This window comes from Sminthopsis crassicaudata, chromosome 4, assembly GCF_048593235.1.
Source record: "Sminthopsis crassicaudata isolate SCR6 chromosome 4, ASM4859323v1, whole genome shotgun sequence".
Classification (NCBI taxonomy): domain Eukaryota; kingdom Metazoa; phylum Chordata; class Mammalia; order Dasyuromorphia; family Dasyuridae; genus Sminthopsis; species Sminthopsis crassicaudata.
Genome location: NC_133620.1, coordinates 38,553,343 through 38,576,559, shown reverse-complemented (window position 1 = coordinate 38,576,559; position 23,217 = coordinate 38,553,343). Strand labels below are relative to the sequence as shown.

The window sequence follows — 23,217 nt, the reverse complement described above, 5'->3', positions numbered from 1 at the left end:
GGTAAGGATGAAGATATTATCATATATGAAGTAATGAGGGATAAGAATACTATTACATTTAAGCAAATTATGAAAGAATGGCAAGAATCGATGACAGATTGGATATAGGTAGTCAAAGTTGACATCAGTGTCTCTGTTCTGGGAGATTGAAAGAATGGTGGGATTATTGAACCACAAAAATAACGTAATTATTTGGAAAGGCATCAGCTTTGGAGAGAAAGAAGATTAATGCTATTTTCAATATGACCAGATTTATAATTAAGATTGGAGTATTTAAGTGAAGATGGCTTGTAGGTGATTGGAACCAGGTGTAATATTATCATAATATGTCATCATTTCACTGTGTGCCATGGATACTATTATAAAACTTTTTTGTAGGTAGGGAAATGCCATCCTTTCAATTTGTAGATAAGTAAGCCAAGTATTAGCCCCAAATCAGAAATTTATACATGGTTATTAAATTAATTATAAGTATTTTCTAAAGTTGGGATCAAAGGAAAAGAAGGAATAGAAGATGCTGCTTTTGCCAACTCCCAATGGAGAATTGATACTGTTTTTTATGATCTTTTAAGTGTGGGAGTTCATCATGGAAAATCACTTCCAGGAGAATAATCTAATAGAACTCATTAATCAAATTAAAATTTCCATAGCTAAAGCCAGGTTTACTCAGAAGAAACTACCTGATTCTTCAATGGTGAGTGAAAAGATTGGAAGAGATTGGCTATTAAAATCAGGAATTTTTTTGATTCCTCATTTTATTCAAAATCAGTTGGGAAAGTTATTAAACACTTAATCTATTCCACTCAGGCCCTATGCTTGGGAATATAAATATAAAAATACAAATATAAAAAGAAAAAGTGTCAATTCTTAAGGAGCTTACATTGTCCTTTAGCTGGTTTTTCTGATAAATAAGGATTTTTTTTTTATTATATATATATATATATTTTATAATATTATCCCTTGTATTCATTTTTCCAATTTACCCCCCCTCCCTCTATTCCCTCCCCCTGACGACAGGCAATACCATACATTTTACATGTGTTACAATATAGTCTAGGTACAATACATGTGTGCGAATATCACTTTCTTGTTGCACAATAAACATTAGAATCCGAAGGTACATGCAACCTGGGCAGACAGATATTAGTGCTAACACTTTACATTCACTTCCCAGTGTTTCTTCTCTGGGTGCAGCTACCTCTGTCCATCATTGATCAACTGGAAGTGAGTTGGATCTTCTTTATGTTGAAGATTTCCACTTCCATCAGAATACATCCTCATACAGCATTGTTGTTGAAGTGTACAGTGATCTTCTGGTTCTGCTCATTTCACTCAGCATCAGTTGATTTAAGTCTCTCCAGGCCTCTCTATATTCCTCCTGCTGGTCATTTCTTACCGAGCAATAATATTCCATAACCTTCATATACCACAATTTACCCAACCATTCTCCAACTGATGGACATCCATTCATCCTCCAGTTTCTAGCTACAACAAAAAGAGCTGCCACAAACATTTTGGCACATATATGTCTCTTTCCGCTCTTTAGTATTTCTTTGGGATATAATCCCAGTAGTAGCGCTGCTGGGTCAAAGGGTATGCACAGTTTGATAACTTTTTGGGCATAATTCCAGATTGCTCTCCAGAATGGCTGGATTCTTTCACAACTCCACCAGCAATGTATTAGTGTCCCAGTTTCCCCACATCCCCTCCAACATTTGTCATTATTTGTTCCTGTCATCTTAGCCAATCTGACAGGTGTGTAGTGGTATCTCAGAGTGGTCTTAATTTGCATTTCTCTGATCAGTAGTGATTTGGAACACTCTTTCATGTGAGTGGATATAGTTTCAATTTCTTCCTCTGAGAATTGTCTGTTCATATCCTTTGACCATGATAAATAAGGATTTAAAGAAAATTTAAAACCACAGTTGCTTGGCTGGCAATCTTATATTTTCTTTTCAGATTGCTTCTTCACTAAGAAAAACATCTTGTCTTTAGGGAAGTCGATACATGATCAACTTTGCCTCATTAAAGTTTAAGCTCTTATAGTATATTGGTAACTTATATTTCATATGGGATCCTATCTGCCTTTTACTAAAGGAAATAAAATCATCTTTGAATTTAGCCTAAGGTCCCAAAAGTAAGTAGAAAGCTTACCTTTTCACCAGAGCTTCCAGTTGTACCAACTTCTCCTGGTAAACCAATAGGTCCCTTTGGAAGAAACAAAATGAAGGCCAGATTATGTTATAGTACAATAAACTAATATCCCCCAAGGTAAAACATTCTGGCATGAATTACTGATCTGAATGTACCAACAACCAATGATTTATAGGACTATTCACCTTTCTCTATATTCTATCAACTTGGAATAATCCAATAGAACGATTTTTAAGGTGTCATGCCATCATATTGCTGTGAGTTCCATGACCTCTTTTAGAAAAGAAAATCCAAATGATATTAATCATATTCTTTGGCTTTCTCTTTTTTTGAATTTCAAGGATGGTTTATCTCCTTTCATATTAGTGAAAGTTGTGTAGATAGCACTTTAGTGCTTTGAGGTATGCAAAATATTCTCCATACTGTAATTCTCACAAGAACTCCAAGAGATAAAGCCTATTATTATCCTTATTTTACAGAGACACAGAGAAGTTGCCTTGGATCACAAAAAGCAGTCAATGTCTGAAGGAGGATTCAAACTCAGGTCTTTCTAACTCCCCACCTCACATTCTATTCATGGCACCACCTAGCTGCCTTGAATTGATGATTAGAAAAGGTGAATGTAACTAAGGTACAAGAAAACCCAATTTGTAAAATGGAGTTTTAGTAGTTACAGGTGGAAATTGCTTAAACCTCAATGTGAAGTATGTTCCTATGCAAAAATTAACACTAAAAGAAGATTAAATTGAACAAATTTCAATAAATATTAGCTTCATTCAACATACATGGGGTATTATAATTATTCAAATGATGGTTAAATGATGGTTAAAAATCCAGGGACTTTCATGGACATAACTGTGAAGAAATTTAAGAAACAGTACTATTTACCCATAAAAATGGGGTAACTTCCTTCTGAGTCAATTTTTGGAAGTAGAAATGTTTTCTTCTAATTATCAAGTTAAAGATGTATATTGATATAGATAGCAACTTATAGCAACTTAGCTATCCATCCTTTTATCTCTATCATTCATTTATTTATCTCTCTATGATTGTCTATTCATTTAGCTATCATCTCTGTCTCTATTTCTCTCTCTCTCTCTCTCTTTTTGTCTGTCTCTCTCCCCTTTTTCCACTTCCCTTCCCTTTCTCTCTTTCTCTTCTTCCCTCTCCCTCTCCTACCCTCTTCCTCTTTCTCTTCATATCCCTTTCTTCTCCATCTCCCTCTTCTTTCCTCCCTCTTTCAATATTTCTTTCCCTCCCTCTCTCCTTCCTTCCCTCTCTCTCCCTCTCCCCTCTTAGTGCAGAAACTGACATATAAATCTTTAAAATTTGACTATAAATCTAAAAAACTAAAGAAAGTGTAGAAATTTTGAAGGATGTCTATTAAGTTTTCTCTGGAGAAGCAGCTTGTCTTATGCATCCAAAGGCAAATGAAATAGTATTTCAAGACACACGGTTATTTCATACTATAATGCTATATCAACATGTGTTTAAATGTTGATTTATGAATGTATTACTTAGGAAAATATATTTATGAAATGTATTATTTATGAAAATAGTCACACAATACTTTTGAAGGTTACAGCAAATTACCTATTGTAATCAGTGATCTTATAAACCCGTTACTTGTTTGTGAGTGATGAAACTTCTTTTTTTAGGTAATGAAATTCCAAGGAGAACTTGCTAAGAACCTTTATTGTTATCAATATATACTTGGGAACTTGAAATAACTAGTGCAAAGGCAGGTATTTTTAAAAATGCAGCTGTTGGTAGTTTGAAGGTTTCTTTTGACAAACTTTGCTCATATCCTTATGTCTATTGGGAAACAGATTTTGTGTCAAAAACATTGTACAGACTCCTAAGTAATCTTAATAATCACTCAAAAGAGGTTGTATAAATGGAATGATAATAAAAAGTGATAGGAACTACCTCTAACTTTATTATGCCCTGAAGAAACAGTATCAAAACAGCCGGTTGCTCTATAAATTTCAGATAATAATAGTCCCAAAGTATTAAAAATGTAAAAACTACTATAAGGGTTTGATATATTCAAATAACATAGGAATGAATTAATATTACCTTACATATAAGAAAGATAATTTCACAGAATATGAGCAATCTAACTGAATCAAAGATAAAAGTTTGAGAATTAAGTAGTCTTATTCTTGACAAAATTTCTCAGGCGTAAGTAAAATATTTTGTATACACAGAATTTTTAAGGTGTTACAAATATTATCTTATATGAATCCATTTTGTTTTGAAATTTCCACCTATGGAAAACAGTACTAATACTGGCAAGTAAGAAAGCAAACATTAATGCATAATAAAAATTATGAAAGCACAGAATGATTCTGATGTTATTCCAAGTTTATTCTTGCTTTTGTTTTTCTCTAGGAAGCTGAATTAGACTTAAAAGAGAAAAAAAACTAAGAAAAGGGAATGTTTTAATTTTGAACAATTTCATAACAACAGTATTCTCTTTTCATAGTTTCTCTAGTATTCTAGGTTTATTTTGGTCTTAATAATGAGTTCCAATAACAGTATAATTTGAACTGTCTCATTACTGTATCAGATGTCTGCTTCTCAGGACAATATGCTTCCATTAAAATAAACTTGGAAGAAACTGTTGGAGATGAATTTCATATTGTTTTTCTTAGCTCCACACAATTAAAATTCTCAGAATATTTCAACTCCCTCCTCAATTTTCCTGAATATTTTGTGTTTGTGACAAAATAAGAATTGCAACTGAGTCCTTGCCCATATGCTTATGCAAATTGAATCACAACAGGGTCAGTAATGTAATTTTTATCTGTGTAGAAGACTGATCTAATTCTGTAATTCTGTGCAAGGTTGATACTTGAGTTATGGGTTGAACTTCTCACCAAGTTGACAGTTGGGGAAATATCAGTAGCTTACATCTTCTAGAAACTCTGACAAGTGGCATATATCATGGGCTGTACATGTTTGTGGAGACATTCTAACTCATGTCTGAAGTAAGTTGAGAGTTCAATTCAAGTAACTCAGACATCTAACTTCAGAATAAATTCCTTATCCCAGTGGAACCCTGAGCTAGAAGGCTAGAACAAGGTTAAAACAGACTTTAAAGCTAGAAAAGACCTTACCATCTGTCTAGTCACAAGAGGGAAAATGTTCCAGACATAGGGGAGAGCAAGTGAAAAGGTATGGAATTAGAAGATGGAGTGATGAAAGCAAGAAATGGAAGGAAGACCACTGTCACAGAAAATTTAGATGAAATTAAAGTGTAAAAAAATTGCAAAGGTAGAAAGGGACTAAGTTGCAAAGAATCTTTAGTCAAGTAGGATTTTGTTTTTGATTTTGGAGGTAATAGGGAGTCACTGGAGTTTATTGAGTAGGTTATGGTTAGACTCGATCTTCAGGATGCTCATTTGGCACTTGAGTGGAGGATGGACTGGATAAATTTGAACTTGAAATAGAAAGACCAACCTTGAGGCTAAAGCCATAGTGCAGTTATGAAATTATGGGGACTTGTGCCAGGGTATTGGTAAGTTTCAATGAGAGAAGGGAATGCATATTATGAGAGGTATTGCAAATGCAGAAATGATGGGACTTGACAGTGGATTAGATATATAGTCGGATTTGAGTGAGGAGTTAAGAGTGATACCTTGGCTGTGAATTTGAGGAATTGGAAAGGGAATGAGGCCCTCAACAGCAACAGGAACATTTTGAAATGTGAGAGTTTGAGAGGAAAGGTAATGAATTTTGTTTGGCACATGTATAGTTTAAAACTACTTGTGAAATCTTTGGTTTGAGATGTCAAATGGGAAGTTTGAGATTTGAAAATGGATGTCAAGAGAGTGGTTAGGGCTAGTTAAATAGATCTGAGAATCATTTTGGGAGAGAAATAGGGGTTGACATCACTAAAAGAGACTGCATAGAGGAGAAGCCCAGACAGGTCTTTGGGGGACACCCCACAAGATGACTTAGATAAGATCTAAAGGAACTGATACAGAGAGAAGTAAGAAGAATCAGGAGGATGATTTATACAATACACTGAAGATCACATTGACCAACCACAATGTCAGAGATGTCACAATGAAACATTACTTCCTGGTAGATGATGGACTCAGAACATAGATTAAACTTTTAAAAATATTGTCGACTTATGGATTTGTTTTATATAATATATGCTTGTAATAAAGATTTTATTTTTCTTTCTCAGATAAAGGATGGGGAAGAAAGCAAGACAATTTTTCATTTGAAAAATAAAAAATAGAAAAGGAAACTGAGAAGGCAATAAGGTGAAATAAGAGAGAACAATGCCACAAGAAGTTCAGAGAACACAGAGAATCCTATAGAAGATGAGACCCACAGCCTTCGATGGGCTTCAGAGAAATCAAGAAGGTTTAAGGTTGAGAACAGACTGATGGACCAAAGGAATACTTTGGATAGTTAGGGTTTGGATTTCCCTTGTTTCTAAAACATTCTCTCTCTTCATCACTTCCTCTTAAAATCTCTATTTTATTTTATGATTTGGCTTAGGTGCCATGTCTTCCATCACTGATACTCCTGGCTGTTACACTATATTTACTTATCTGTGTTCATGTCACATCTACCCTGATGTCATGGTCATCTCCAAGAAGGACAAACAAAAACATCAACTAGTAAACTAGTTGATCAAGAGTAGAGATTCTTTTGCTTTTGTTTCCCATGGTGCTTCGTATGTAGTAAGAATTTAATGGCTGTTGGATTGAATTGTCTTGCCCTCTTTATGTGAATACATTGGACATCAGTCAGCCCTGTTCTAAATGCTACATGAATCCCAACCATTTTGTGTCTGTATGCATTTCTTTTATCTCTTTCTTCTCTCTTAACAGGTCCCTCTACTGTTTTCATTGTAAACTCACTTTGAAGTTCCTGCCTTAGTCTCTCTCTCTTCAATCTGACAAACATTTACTAGGTGTATAATAAATAAAGATTTAAATTAAATGTGAAATAGTAGTTTTTGACAAGGTTGAGATACCACAAAATCCTATTAAATATAACTGTCATACTTTCTCAAATCACAGAAACCAGAAACATCAAGAATAAATGAAAATTAGTCTGGCTTTCTTGCTGGGTATTTACTAGCTATCTTCCCATCATTGCAATGAAAAACTTGTTGACACTTAGACATAAAAGAAATATGCATATTTCTACTGAAGAATAGCCAAATACCCTTAGGAAAGCTAAGATTTCTTTTTTTCCCCCCAGTATAACTGTCTGAATTTTTTCAATTGACATGCTAGGTAGAAAACTTTTTAAAAAGGCATTAAGTCTATGTTGCATCCCAATATAAAAATGTTCTCTTCTAAACTAACAATAGCAATGTTTAATGTCACACTCCTTGAAATAATTATTTTGAAAAATCAATTTATTTCTAGCAGTAGTCCATGATGGTGGGGTTGTGTGTGGAAGAACAAAAAATTTGGCAGACATCATACTGTTGTGGTATTGTGATGCTATGAAATTTAAACAGTTGTAACGTGCTCTCCTGGCAGTTACAATTACTAGTCTGTCCTAGACCCACCAGAGTACCTTTGACCACTGTCCTTTGCAGTGTGAGCTCTACCCGGCTCGCCTCCTCTGAGGCCTTCTAAGGTCTCTGGCCACAATCTCTTGAATCTATAGCTTAGTAACCGGTAGCGCACTCAAGAACAACCACATGTAATCTTAAAAGCCTTTATTATACCTACTCACATAATGCCCTGACTGATGCCCTGACTTGTTGGTTCCCTGGTGAACACCTGGTCAGAAGACCCATGTGTTCACTACCAAAATCCTTACCTCTTTCGGCTACCCATCTTGGCTTGGCCACCCAGCTAGGGAGCCAGGGTGAACAGCAGGAGGTTAAAGAGGGCGGTTGCTGCCTGCAGTGGGCTTATATAGGGCCTGTGAGGTCACACACACAGCCAATCAGCGAGAGAGTCACCCATTACGAAGCTATCTCAATATGGCCAGGATCCCGCCCAAGGGCAGTCCTAATATCCACAGAAATTATTTCTGGGCCTCAATCCCGATGCACTGTGTCCGCCCATTTAAAGGGCCCTTACAATTCCCTTTCTCTTGTTTTGCGGGAACCGCACATCTCACCAAGCTAAACTTTTAGCACCAGCTATAGTTCACTTGATCCATGAGATGACAGTGTTATGCCCAAGGAGGTACAAAGCAGCAGATCAGTAAACAGAAGTATGACAATGAGAACCAGGCTCAACAGTGGCCCAAATGTTCAACCCATTCATCAAAGTCATACTCGAGATAATATGCCAAAGAGGTAGGATGTCAACACTGAGGTGGGAAGTCAACAAGGTAAAACATCACAATTCTAGTTAACAAATATTAGTAGGTAGGTTGTCACAATTCTAGTTACATTTATCACAGTTCTAGACCAATTCTAGTTTCTTACAATTTTCTGTTGCACTTTTCACAATTCTAGATCAATTCTAGCTTATCACAATTCTCTATTGCACTTGTCACAATCCTAGAACAATTCTAGTTTATCACAATTCTCAATTGCATTTGTCACAATCCTAGAACAATTCTAGTTTATCACAATTCTCAATTGCACTTTTTCACAATTCTAGAACAATTCTAGCTTATCACAATTCTCTATTGCACTTTTCACAATCCTAGAACAATTCTAGCTTATCACAATTCTCTATTGCACTTTTCACAATCCTAGAACAATTCTAGCTTATCACAATTCTCTATTGCACTTTTCACAATTCTAGAACAATTCTAGCTTATCACAATTCTCTATTGCACTTTTCACAATCCTAGAGCAATTCTAGTTTATCACAATTCTCAATTGCACTTTTCACAATTCTAGAACAATTCTAGCTTATCACAATTCTCTATTGCACTTTTCACAATCCTAGAACAATTCTAGCTTATCACAATTCTCTATTGCACTTTTCACAATTCTAGAACAATTCTAGTTTCACAGGTGCACATAAGCAGTCATGTCCAGTAACATTGTCTCAATAACAATGGCAGGTGGGTGTGTTGGTTTTTCACCCACTAATTTAAAAGCATAGTCCTTCAATAGAAAGCATAGGGCAAAGCCTCTTCCCAGGCCACCATATGGCAAGTGGCCACGGGAGGAGCAAGCAGGCCCATTGTCCATTTACAGTCTTTATATTGCGTATCACCCAAAACAATCCATCTCAGCTGCAACACTGGAACTGTGTCTGCTGTCTCTGGTGTCATGGTCAGGAGGGACATCGCTGCCATCAGCGTCTGAAGGGCTGCGGACATCTGGCTGGTCCCTCTGGCTGGTTGTCTGGTCCTTCTCTTGGATCCCCAGGTTACAAATGTCTCTGGTGGGGATGAACTCTGCTGCTGGATCTGCACCTAGGAAGGAATGTCCCCGGGGCCCAACTTGGGCCTTTCCAAATGCCATCCAGGCCTTTCCACATCACAGTGGAAACAAAGTTGTTGTCAAAAAGATTAACAAGTCAGACAAAAGTCAGTCTGTCACTTAGCTGCACTTTCTGTGTATGCCCGAAGTGCATTGCTAAGGTAAAAGGCAAAGAATTTAAAAATGTAAAACCAAAATAATTTAAAAGTGTAAAACCGAAATAGATTAAAAATATAAAACCAAAATAACTTTAAAATGTAAAATCAAAATACTTTGAAGATGTAAAATCAAAAATGTTTAAAAATGTAAAATCAAAATTTAAAAATTGTAAGCAATCACATATCCCAAAATTCCCTTCTCTTGTTTAGAAGAGATCTTGGGGATAGTCTGTGCAGTAATGACTTTACTAGAACACTCGGCTATATCCCTGAATTCTTTTGCCTAAAAATCAAAGTTTGAGTTTCTGATACCGAATTGTACTCCAGGAGTGTGAATCAATAAATCTGATATTTTCCTCCTGGGTCAAAGATCACACACTGTCTATTTATTCTAGTGATTAAAACAGCAATTTTCCAACCCATTCTAGACATAAACACTGTTTTATAAGTACCCGTAGGGGGTTGGGAAATCAAGCTCACCTGTGGAAGTGGAAAATCCACGAGGTAAGAAAAGAGGAGTTTCAACTCTCCAAAGACGATCCTAGCAGTTTTACAAGTATAAAACTCCACTCTCTCTAACTGCAAGGTCTTGTCCCTGTAAGGTTTCTTAGAAATTAACTGAACTGTATTTTTAAAACTTTTCTGATTATACTCAATACCCCACAATTCCTTTATGCCTTGGGGCATAAAGCCTACTCCTGTCCTTTGAAAAGACACAGGAGTTTTGAATGGATTAATGGGCAGTGCTGATAGTATTATCGCCCTTCCTTTTCCTCCTCCCGCTTCTCCCTTGGCCCAAGAAGGTGAGGCAGAGGGAAGAAGAATTGGAAAATCCCCCAAAGGCTGATTCCAAATCAAACCTGAGCTTTGCACATAAAAAGAACTAAACTTCTTCTCAATGGAAGAGTAATGGATAAATTCCTTAAAACAACAATGCAGGAGGTAAACCAACAAAATGCTAAGAAGAATTTCTACAACTTTAGTCCATGTGGTTCCTTTATTTCCTTCCTTAGTTTCAGCCACTGGTTTGAACTCTTCCTGTTCTGTCTGTAGTAACCTAGCTTTTTCTTCTTTCTCTATCTCCATCTGTAGTTTAACCTGCAATTCCAGCAACTCTTGCTGTGGCATTTTGTACTCTATACTGTCATACAATCGCATTAGCTCTAGGTTGCTCCCTCTCCTAGCTCTATTTACTGGGTGTGGGGATAGCCTTTGTGGAGCTTGATTACAAGCTTCCTGCTGTTCTTCAGTGGTGATCTTTGTTAAAAGATCTTCCATCTGGCTCTTTAACCTCTTTATATAATAAGCATTATGTTCAGCTGTGTCCTTGAGCCTGATCCCAGATTTACCTGGGTCCATATTGCTTCTCTGTCTTCCCTCTTAAGTGGCGTTTCTACCGGATCTTTCAGAATCTTAATTCTGAATATTAAATATTTTCAAAACCTGATAATTCCTTATGTGTCCACCACGTTGGGCGCCATTTGTAACGTGCTCTCCTGGCAGTTACAATTACTAGTCTGTCCTAGACCCACCAGAGCACCTTTGACCACTGTCCTTTGCAGTGTGAGCTCTACCCGGCTCGCCTCCTCTGAGGCCTTCTAAGGTCTCTGGCCACAATCTCTTGAATCTATAGCTTAGTAACCGGTAGCGCACTCAAGAACAACCACATGTAATCTTAAAAGCCTTTATTATACCTACTCACATAATGCCCTGACTGATGCCCTGACTTGTTGGTTCCCTGGTGAACACCTGGTCAGAAGACCCATGTGTTCACTACCAAAATCCTTACCTCTTTCGGCTACCCATCTTGGCTTGGCCACCCAGCTAGGGAGCCAGGGTGAACAGCAGGAGGTTAAAGAGGGCGGTTGCTGCCTGCAGTGGGCTTATATAGGGCCTGTGAGGTCACACACACAGCCAATCAGCGAGAGAGTCACCCATTACGAAGCTATCTCAATATGGCCAGGATCCCGCCCAAGGGCAGTCCTAATATCCACAGAAATTATTTCTGGGCCTCAATCCCGATGCACTGTGTCCGCCCATTTAAAGGGCCCTTACAAACAGTGAAATAATTTTAAAATTACATAACAAGAATTTATACCATTGTGTTTTAATGTTGGAATAATTTGCTTTTCTCTTGAGTATTCTTTGGTCTCTACCAGATGATGAACTACCCTAGGAAACTGATACTTTCTCCCAAAGTGAAATATCTATATCTTTTATTTTTATTTCTCCAAACCTACTTCATCCTTGTAGACCTAGATTAAGGTCAACCTTTTCCCCTAACTATCACACAGAGTCTTTCAGGATTTTACCTTCAAAAGTAATCTTTATACTTAGCCATGGAACCCCAGAGATCTTTAGAGTCCTTCTAGTTTAATACCTATCTTCCTTGAAAATTCTCTCTACAAGATCCTCAAGCAGTGTACATCCAATGTTGCTTGAAAATCTCCGGCAAAGGGGTGTCCACTAATTTCTGAAGCAGCCTATTTCCTTTTCATAGATCTTGAATTGTTAAAAAGGTTTTTCCTTCATTGAGCCAAAATGTACCACTCTTTAATTTACACCCATTGTTCCTGGTTCTATGCTCTGAGGCTAGGAAGTACAAAAATATTTCCTCTTCAAAGTGTTGACTCTATGTTTCTTTCTATTGCCAAGCCTTTTCTTCTACAGGCTAAATATGCCCAGTTTCTTTAAGTATCCATATCATGATGGCAAGATTTCAGGATTCTTTATTATCCTGTCTATGCTTTACTAGAGGCTTTCTGACTGGGCTATTATAGACAGTGGAACCTGATGAACTCTGGAACTTAATACTTTTAAATACAGCCTAAAATGTTATTAGCCTTTTTTTTGGGGGGGGAAGATAAGTTGCTATATTGTAAAACAAATTGATGTTATGAGAGAGTAAGTAACATGCTCAAGGTCATACATCTGGTTTCTGCAGAGCTCGGCTGTAATCCAATGCTCAGAAACTCAATTCCAATTCAATGTTCTTACCTTATGGTATTGGTTTTAGTAGCATTTATATAAAGAAATTAAGTATGATCAAGATAAAAATTGATTGTTGTTAGAAACTTGACTATCATTCTGGAAAATTATTTATCCATAATGCTACCAATATAGTATTTGCCATTGAATATTAATCACTAGCACCATTTTCAATCTCCTTTCCTTTCATCCATCCTTTTTCTCTCCTAACTTCAAATCTAAAAGCCTTTGATTCCTTGTCCCCACCTACATAAAGAACCAGCCAGCCAGATCTTCCATTCCCTAGCTTCTATCTTTCAAACAGTGAAGGAAATAATGAAATGGTTTCATACTTATAGAAACTTCTTTTTTAAATATGAGCTGGATGTGGTTATGAATGAACTAAAATCCAGATTTTACTTAATGACTTTTCCCAAAGTCAAAAGGACTGAACCCAAAAGTTCAATGAACCATTTTTCTCTGCTCCTTGTCCTGAACGGTAGTGGTGCTCTGAATTAGGCAATATTATCAAGTTCATGAAAAAAGTGAACACTCATAAATAGGACAGATTTCAAAACAAATTCCTTATTTGAATGGCAAATATAACTTTGAGGAAATTCCTTTCAAAACTTTCCTTAAAAATTAAGGAAGAAAAATCTACCAAATCCTAAATAATAGGAAAGATTAGTATATTAATCTAGGGCTTTAGAACACATGTAAAATATTCAGAAAAATGTCATTAGTAAATATTAACATAATAAATTTCCTTATTTTCAAAAATATTTTGTAAAGGAACAGATGTCATGTCCCAGTTAGAGCAAATTTGGAAACACATGTGGTCAACATATCACGAAAGATTAATTCATTATGTTAATATACTATATACATCAGTAAAAGAGACGCAAAATCTGAGCCCTAATTTGAGTTTATTTTTATTTTTTATTTGAAAAGGCTATATTCTATATTTGGTGCCTCATCATGAAGAATACACTTTGCTTTAGTGTGACAACTCTAAGAGTAGGAAGGATAGGTAGAGTTTTTGAATAAACTCTCCCAGGATTCTCTTTACTATTTGTAATAGCATTTGTAAAATGTAGAGCATTGGTTAAATTGATATTTAATATACACACATCTATGTTCAAAATCAGCAATCTCACTAATTATACTCACTAATATTTTGCATGTGAAAATCATCTAGTGGTACCATGATTCATAGAGTGCTGAACTCAAATCTGGCTCCAGACACTTTCTGACTATGTGACCTTGAGCAAAGTCACTTAACCCCATTTGCCTCAGTTTCCTCATCTGTAAAATGAACTAGAGAAGGTAAGTCGCTCCAGTGTCTTTGCTAGGGAAACCTCAAATGTAGTCACAAAGAGTCAAACACTACTGAAAATGATTGAACCATTGGGCTGCTATCACTATCCAGAATATCATTAACTTGTGATATTTTTATTTCTCAGGTGGTATTCACTGCCATACAATTTAATCTTGACTTTTCATGATGTAAATGGATTGAGCAAATGAACAATTTTAATTATATTATCAATATTGTGAAAGCAACTTTAAAAAGTTTAAGGATTCTGATCAAGTTAGAGAACCAATAAGGAGGCATGCTATCTACTTTCTCATGGAGAAATGTTGGATTCAAAGTACAAAATGAAATGTAGATTTTTAAACATAGCCAATGTACAGAAATGCTTTTCTTAACCATATGTATTTGCTACAAAAATTTTGTTTTTTGTTTTCTTGTTTTGTTTTCATTTTTTCCAATGGGTTATTGGCATTTGAGGAACAAGGGATCTACTGATAGGTATGCCAAAGAGAAGAAAGAAAAGATGATAACTGAAACATTTTAAAAATATACATAGCAGAAGGAAGTCCAGAAAAAACATAGAGAAGTATGCTATCTTAGATTAAATGCTGAATTTATCATAATTAACATAATTATAAGAAAGATTGTATAGAATGGAGATTCATTATTTCATTAATAATTTTCTTTATTCCATATGGACATTAATTTGGTATGTGTTAAGTTTGGAATAAACTATTAAAAAGAGATTGAAGAGATCTTTTTGATTATCTAGGTGGTGTCAAGCTCAAAAAGAAATGGGTGCCACTAAACCACATATAAGGGTTTCTATAGGCTGCATAGTGACTTAGAAAATCACACATTAACATCTCTATTGTATTTTTATTTATTTTATTAGAGATTTCCTAATAACAATTTAATCTTGTTTGGGCCCACTTTACTCTAGCTCCAACCTTTCCTTGAATGATGAACATCTTCTGTCTATCTCTTCCTTCTAATATTCATGAGTAACAGTCATCTAGCCTCTACTTGAAGACCTCCAGTAATAGAGAATTCACTATCCTTTGAGGTACTATTTCTATTTGAGTACAGCTTAACTATTTAGGACATTTTTCCTTTTATAGAGTAGAAATAATACTTCCTTGCAACTTCCTCTCACTCCCTTCTATTCTTGATTCATAGTTCTTACCTTTGGATGCTAAAGTCTAATCTTTTGTCCCCATGTCAATTCTTAAAATACTAGAAAGCATCAGCTTTGTATTACAGGTAAGGAAGGAGTCCTGTGCTGTAAGAAATAACTAATGTGTCAATTCCTTTTCCTTTTCTGTATTTCTTTGTTATGAGAAAATATTGTGGTCGGGTAGATTGTGGTTCTGGGGAACTCATTGGGAAATATCAATGTAAAAAGAAAATTTAAAAGAAATATAATCTTAACCCTATCTTTTATTACCAAGCTTATACCTATTTGTTTTTGTGAGAAACAATGTAATATTAAATCTTTTCTTTGGAATTATCTTCCTATTTGCCATTTGAACAATAGCATACTTTTTCTATTTCTACACTTATTGTTTATTTTTTCCTATAAGCCTTTTCCCAAGATGACATATTAAAGATATCAAGCAAAAAACCAGGCAAATCCTTCTAGGGTTCAACAGTGACATCTGTGTAAGCATACTTTGAAACACACCTGGATATTACTCAGGTGCCCATTCTCTTAAACAAATCCTGTGACATTTTTATTGGAGCTTTTTATGCTTCACTTATAAAAGAATGTTTCACTCAAGTGTGAAACACTTCTGTTTTCATTGCCTGACTTTCATGATGCTTTTAATTTAGCCTTATTAATAAAGGAATAGGGAATTAAATTGGCAATTAGTACAGAACAAGCATTTATTAAACACTTATTATGTACCAAACCACTGTATTAAGTGGTTTACAAATATTATTTTACTGGATCCTCCAAATAATCCTGAGAAGTAGGTACTATTATTACCCCATTTTACAGTTGAGGTTACAAGCAGAGATTAAGCTAATAAGTGTCTGAGGCCATGTTTGACCTCACTGGGGCCACCTACCTGCCTACCGATCCTTTTATTCTTACTATTAATTTTAAAACTTTTTGCATTTTGCAACTTTGATGATTCTTTATATTAATGTCATTTACAAATTGTGACTTTCTTCTCTGAAAATGTGATGCTCCCAATACATTGGTGATTATAGCTACCAGACACCCGGCCACTGAATGATAAAATGTAATCTTATCTTATTATTTTAAAATCCCATCCAAAATCAAAATATAATAGTCAATAATAATGTGCTTCTACTTTCTTGGATCTCATGATACTATTCTGAATTAATAGAAAAAACATGCTTCCTACAATTATATTATAGTAAAGGAAGCTAACTATTACAGTAGAGATAAAAGCTTTGGATTCTAATCCCAGGACTGCTGGGTGATTTGAGCTAAATCCTTTCCCTGTACAATTTTTTTTCATTAAATTTATGCTTCATTATTTTCTCACTAAATTTCACAATTTTCTCACTAAATATTGTTTGAGGACTTTCCTATTTTAAGTCTATAATCCTATGAATAGCATTGAGACCTGGTACCTTGCAATGGCTTATCAATGAAATCCATAAGGATAATTATAACAATAATAATATATAGGTGTTTTCAGGGTTTATAAAACACTTTACTCATAACAGCCTTTTAAATAAGATAATATAAGTATTATCATTCCCATTTTATAGATGAAAAAATTGAGGCTTATGTGATTTATCCAAGATCACACATCTAGCTGGGATATGATTTCATTTGAAAATATGCAGATCTATATGTGCTTGAGTGCAGAGATTATGCTTTTGTCTTTCTTTGTACCCCCAGCACTTAGCACATTGCCAGACATCAGCAGAAAGCACTTAATAAAGGCTTACTTAATTACTTACTGACAAAGTTCAGTAAAAAACAGCAAACAAATAATAATTTCTACATTATGATGCTTACAGCAGCTCTACCATGGTGTATTGGGGTACAAAGGGCAGCTTAGTGACACAGTGATACAGTGATGGCACTTGAGTCAGGAAAACCTGAGTTCAAATCAGACCTTTAACAGTTACTAACTGGGTGACTCCAGGCAAGTCACTTAACTCTGTTTATTTTAGTTTCCTCATCTACAAAACGAGCTGGAGAAGGAAAAAGTAAACTACTTCAGTATCTTTGCCAAGAAAGTCCCAAATGGGATCATAAACAGTCAGGCAGAATTGACTAAACAATAAAAAGAATAAATTTGGGGTACAATTGGCTGGAGATGGTAGACATTTTCCAAATCAGTACCAACACACTAATGGAATCTCCCCAGAAAGAAGAGTTTGTGGTCAATTAGGTAAGTAGAGTCTTCCCCTAAACACTCTTCTGCATATAAAAGAAATAAGGTTCATTAAATGAAACAATCAAATTCCATCAATTCAGGACACTATTCTCATGACAAATTTACAGCAGGATAGCATGGCTGACTACTATTATAAATTAGTCTTTTTGTTAAGCATTTTAAAATAATTTTGTTTTCCTCCCTTAACATCAATGAAATCCTACTTTATATTCTAAACTCATTAATCTATCTAGTTTATCATGTTCCACTACTTCTCAGAAACTAATAACATTTGATAATATGTTTTAACTTTGTTTAATTTAATTACCAGGATCCAAAACAAACTGATTTAGCTCCTGGATTCTGATTTGGATTTAGCATCTTAGTAATTTTGGAATAACACAAATGGATTCCCAAGAGAACAATGCAATAGCTTGCAAGGTGTTATTTAAAAGTGTTTGTAAGTTATATAGGACTTTGGACTAAATGGGATATCAGAAATCATCAGAACAAGATAATCACAACAGGAAGCAGGATATTTCTAACTAGTCCAAAATTATTAACTTAATAAGTAACACTTTTGAATGTGAAATCACATCAATGTACAGATGGGAAAACTGAGTTCAAGGGGGAGTGAAATGCCTTGACAGAAGTAGGTGATAAACAGGATGTCTAAAAGCTGTTTCTGGGTCCTTTTGTTCCATTAGCTTACTACTATATACCAGGTCCTCTTAGCCTACAATTTTAACTGGATTATATGACAGTCTTGCCCATTTTTTCTCCTCCTAGTACATCTGCAGGAAGGCTTCTGGATTGATGGGACCTCTAGGAAAAATTGTTTAGCTAGCCATATCACAAATGGCTAGCTCCTTGGGCCTGAGGGATTCTTTGCATGTCAAGGACTTGGCCCATGCCTTTAGATAATGAACCAGCCCTTCACCTACAGCATGACTACTTGCTCTCTTTGGCTTTCTTTTATTCCAACTCTGGTTTCAATTCTTGAAAGATTCCAGCCCATCTTATCAGATCCATGGCCTGGCCAACCTAGTCCAGTTCTGTCACTGTTTTTAATGACCCAGTTTTGCCACCTGCTGGCCAAACTCAGCTTAGTTGTAGTGCCCTGAGGAGATAGAAGTAGATTTTTTTTTTCCAAGTATCCAAAATAGTTCTTCAAGGGATGTTCTTTGAAACTTCATAGAGATAAGATTAGAATGAATAAAAGCAGTATCAATTGACATGATTGTTAATCAACTTATGGAAGGCAAAACTTCAAGAAGTGGTAGGAACATATAAGAGAATTTTTTTTAAAAAGAATTTGGACAAATTTATAAATATTGATATCAACTTTGAGAACTCGGGATTTATTAGTCATAGAATATTAGAAATTGAATCTGTTAGTCTTTACTTAAAAAATGAAAAGTTGAGGTCCCAAAAGATTATGACTTGACCAAGATCACTACTATCTGATAGTTATCTTTCATTCTCAAAAAAAGACCAAAATAACATCACTGTGTTGAGGTCAATGTACAATGTCTGACTCTGGCTAATCAAACCAATATAAGCTCAGATCTGCTAGAAGTTGGGCACAAAAAGTCTGTGTGAACATTTGGAGTGGATTCTCTAAATTTACATTTCTCAGATTTCTTTTGAGCTACTTCAATTCTGCTTTGTTCTTAGAGCACAGTTCCTTTTCTCATGAGAGCATATCATGCTGGGTGGTCCTGTGCCAGGATATCCCAAGTCATATAATCAGTTCCAGAGTTCTTAAGAGAGATTTTGAGAGTGCCTTATATATGTCATTTCTTGTGAACACTTGTCTGAGTTCTCCATAAAATAGACTTTAAGGCAAGCATATGTTTGACATTTGAACAATATAGTGGCAAAGTACAACCAAACATTAATGATAATACTACTACTACTACTTCCTCCTCCTTTCTTCTTTCTCCTCCTTTTCCTCCCTTCTTTCTTTTCCTTCTCCTCTCTCTTCTTTCTCTTCTGCTCCTCCTTCTCCTCCTTTTCTTCTTTTTCCTCCTCCTCCTCTTCATTTTCCTTCCCCTTCTCTTCCTCCTCCTTCTCCCTCTTCCTCTCCTTCTTTCTCTCCATGCAGCCAGCTCTCTATTATCTATTCCCATCCCCAAGTCAGTCCTTTTTCCACTATAAGGGGCTACTTATAAAACTGATCTGAGGGAGCTATTATTATGTTATCCTAGTATATTTCTTTCTTTTGATGGAGATTTTTTATTAGTTTATTCAGATTAATTTCCCCATAACAAAGATGAATTGGCGCTTGCTCACAATATCTACCATTTACAGAATAGAATATAGTATATTTCTTTATGTCAATCTGTCCAACATCACTAAGTTAATAGCAGTTTTAGATGAAACATGTAAATCACAATATAATTAAAAAGATTCTTGCCTAATGATTTAACACTGACTAGAATATTTAGATTAAGTAGAACTCTTTCAGGTTATTTTAAAAAGCTAAAGTTTTATTTCTTGTTTATTTCATTTTATTAACTCCTAGATAAAACCAAAGGAAGACTATTAAATTATGTTTTAATAACATATGTCTTTTATATGAACACAAATGATAGAATTTACAATTTCAACAGAACTAAAAGAGACTTCTGCAATGAAAAGAATGATACAGTCATAGAGACGTGCAAATTATATTGGCTCATTTCAGTATTTTTCTTATTTCCTTTCTGTATGGCAGGTTTAATTTTTCCATGGAGAATTTCTAAGTAGATCACTAAATTGGTAGATTTAGTATAATATAATTTATTGAATTTTTTTAGCACTAACCTTGGTTAGTAGGATAGATACAAAATGCATTTAGGTGGTTAAAATTCAACAAGAGATCTGAACAGATAAAATAAACTTACTGCTTCGCCAACTTTTCCAAGGTGTCCTTGATCTCCTGGTTCTCCCTGTTTATATAAAACAAAAGTTTACATAAATTTCAATTTCAATATTTTCATTGCTTTTTCAACAGAAATCTTTTCTCTTTTTTATTTTATGTATGATTTAAACAAAACATTATACAGTGTGTGGTAAAGTGAGTGAAATTTATTTAAAACTAGTCAATTGCCCACATCTTTAGCTTTGAAGTTAGTTCCCTAACTAATCCTTTAATCTATTTTCCTTCCAATTCTCTCATTCCTTTGGCCTACCAAATCCATTTGTTATGCTCATTGTGGTCTTTGGTTCCACTGTCTCCACTTATTCTCATTGACATCCCTTGGCATTTAGGGATCATCCTCATCTACCCTTGTCATGGTTATCTATTATTTCATGATGCATTTTTCTACTCTTCATATTCTATTAGTCCTATCCCACTAATTCCAATGCTGAATAATTTCCTATATCATCATTTCTTCTTTTACTCTTAAATTCCAAATAATGCTGGAGAAAATCTTAAAAGTCTACTAGGATCTATTATCAATTTGTATCTAACCTCAACTGAATGTTTACTGTTCCAAGTTATTTTTAAAAAATATGATATTTGATCTTTATATAATAGTATTTTATGTCTCCCTAGAAAAATGACAAAATAATTTATAGTATTTATTTTTATCAGATTTTGAATTCTGAAGTTTTCTCCCTCCCTCCCTTTCCCTGTTCCAAAGAAAAGGTGGGGGCAGAATGATCTATTTTATACATGTGTTATCATGTAAAACATTTCCATATTAGTCATAGTTGTGAAAGGAAAAAAAACAAATCAAAAGGAAAAAAAACATGAGGTAGAATAAAGTAAATAAAAATGTACTGCAATCTGTTTTTCAAGTCCAGAAATGCTACAATAATCATGGATAACATTTTTGTTTTCATGAGTCCTTTTTACTTGTCTTGGATCACTGCATTGCTGAGAACTGATATATTCATAGTTGATCATTATACAATGTTGCTGATTCTGTGTACAATGTTTTCCTAGTCCTGCTCATTCTGATTTACATCAGTTTGCAAATGTTTTTTCCAGGTTTTTAAGAAATCTGCCTATCCATCATTTCTTATTGCACAAAAGTATTCTGTTATATTCAGATACCATAGCTTATTCATCTATTTTCAAATTGATGCACATTCCCTCAATTTCCAATATTTTGTTACCACAAAAAGGCTATTATAAATATTTTTATTTCCCTCCTTTTAAAGATCTGTCTGGGATATAAATTTAGTAGTGATCTTGTTGGATCAAAGGGTTTGCACCATTTGGTTGTCCTTTCAGCATAGTTCCAAATTGCTCTCCAGAATGGATGGATTCATGACTTCAGCAGTGTATTAGTGTCCCACATCCCCTCCAACATTTTTTGCTTTCCTTTTGTTGTTATACTGGCATATTGACTGATAGATGTGATAGTATCTCAGATGTTTTAATTTGCATTTCTCTAATCAAAAGTGATCTAGAACCCTTCTTTCTATGCTTTGATTTCATCTAAAAACTGCCTGTTCATATCCTTTGACCATTTATCAATCGGAACATGGTTTGTATTCTTATTTTGGCTCAATTCTTTACATATTTGAAAAATGAGGCCTTTATCAGAAACACTTGCTGTAAAGATTGTTTTCCAGCTTTCTGCTTTCCTTCTAATCTTGGTTGCATTGGTTTTGATTATACAAAAGCCTTTTAATTTAATCAGAATCATCTAGTTTGCATTTTATAATGCTTTTTCTCCTTGTTTGTTCAAAAAACACTCCCCTCTCTGAAGTTCTGGTAGGAAGACTAATTTCTTGCTCTTCTAACTTGCTTATGGTGTTCCCCTTTAAATCTCAATCATCCATCCTTTATTTTGTTATACATCATGAGACAGTGGACTATACCTAGTTTGTAACCTATTGTTTTCCTTTTCTTAGCAGTCTTTGTCAAACAGTGAATTCTCATTCCAAAAGTTGGAATCTTTGGGCTTATCAAACACTAGGCTACTTTTGTCTTATTGATTTTAATCATATTTTCTTGAGCACATGTTCCACATATTTTTTTTTATTCCTCAAATTCCAACTATACCTTACTGTCACCTTCACTTTCAAGAGAACTGAATTTAATTGAGAATTCAATCATTTCTACTTTAGTCCTTGATACTGATTTCTAGAGTTTAGAAGTATTATCTCATCAGTTAATTCATGTCTAAATTTTTTTCAGCAGCTAGAGTCTCTTTACCCTGGAACATCCATCTGCAGCCTTCTTCCTCTGGAATATTCCTGTCTGATAGGTTGACTTCCTTCTCCCATTGGTGAGTTTCTTCCAGGGTTTCCATTTTGTAGAGGGACCTAAGCCCACCATTGGGCAGTTAAGCCCAGGAAATAGAGCACCTTCTCTGGAGTCAGGGAGACTCATTTATATGAGTTCAAATATGACTTCAGACAATTATTACTTCTGTGACCTTGGCAAATCATTTAACCTTGTTTATCTCAATTTTCTCACTCTAAAATGAATTGGTGAAGGACATGGCAAGTCACTCCAGTATCTTTATCAAGAAAACCCCAAAAGGGATAAAAAGAATAGGCTATGACTGAAAACTGCAACAACTTCCACCAGTTTTTGTTTACCTCAACATTGATTTTGATTTCCAGAGTTACCCAACTCTCAAATTTTAATATTCCTTTTGTATATTACCTTCCTTCATTAGAGAACACTAATGGAGCTTTTTGAAGGCATAGAATAACTCTTTTTACCTTTATTTGTATTTCTAGTGCTTAGTACAGTGCTAGCATGGAGTGATACTTCATGCATGGTTCCTTCCATTTGACATTGATGGGGGTTGAGGTCCTTTAAGCTAGGATCTTGTGATTCACAAATGCTGGTCAAAAAGCAGCCTTTTGAATTCCAGTGATATCCAGGCTTTCTCCAGCCTCCACCAGATCTTAGATAACTTGGGTTTT

At 35.0% G+C, this 23,217-nt stretch overlaps 1 protein-coding gene across 2 annotated transcripts in view; it reads right to left on the bottom strand.

The window, feature by feature from the left end:
* COL24A1 (collagen type XXIV alpha 1 chain) overlaps nucleotides 1-23,217 on the bottom strand; it is a 345,626-nt gene that overhangs the window by 135,046 nt on the left and 187,363 nt on the right. For both annotated transcript variants that reach the window (XM_074266340.1, XM_074266341.1), the window contains 2 exons: nucleotides 20,226-20,270; nucleotides 2,155-2,208 (listed from right to left, as the gene is read on the bottom strand). In XM_074266340.1, coding sequence (XP_074122441.1) covers nucleotides 2,155-2,208; nucleotides 20,226-20,270 — 99 coding nt within the window. The remainder of the gene's footprint in view (nucleotides 1-2,154; nucleotides 2,209-20,225; nucleotides 20,271-23,217) is intronic.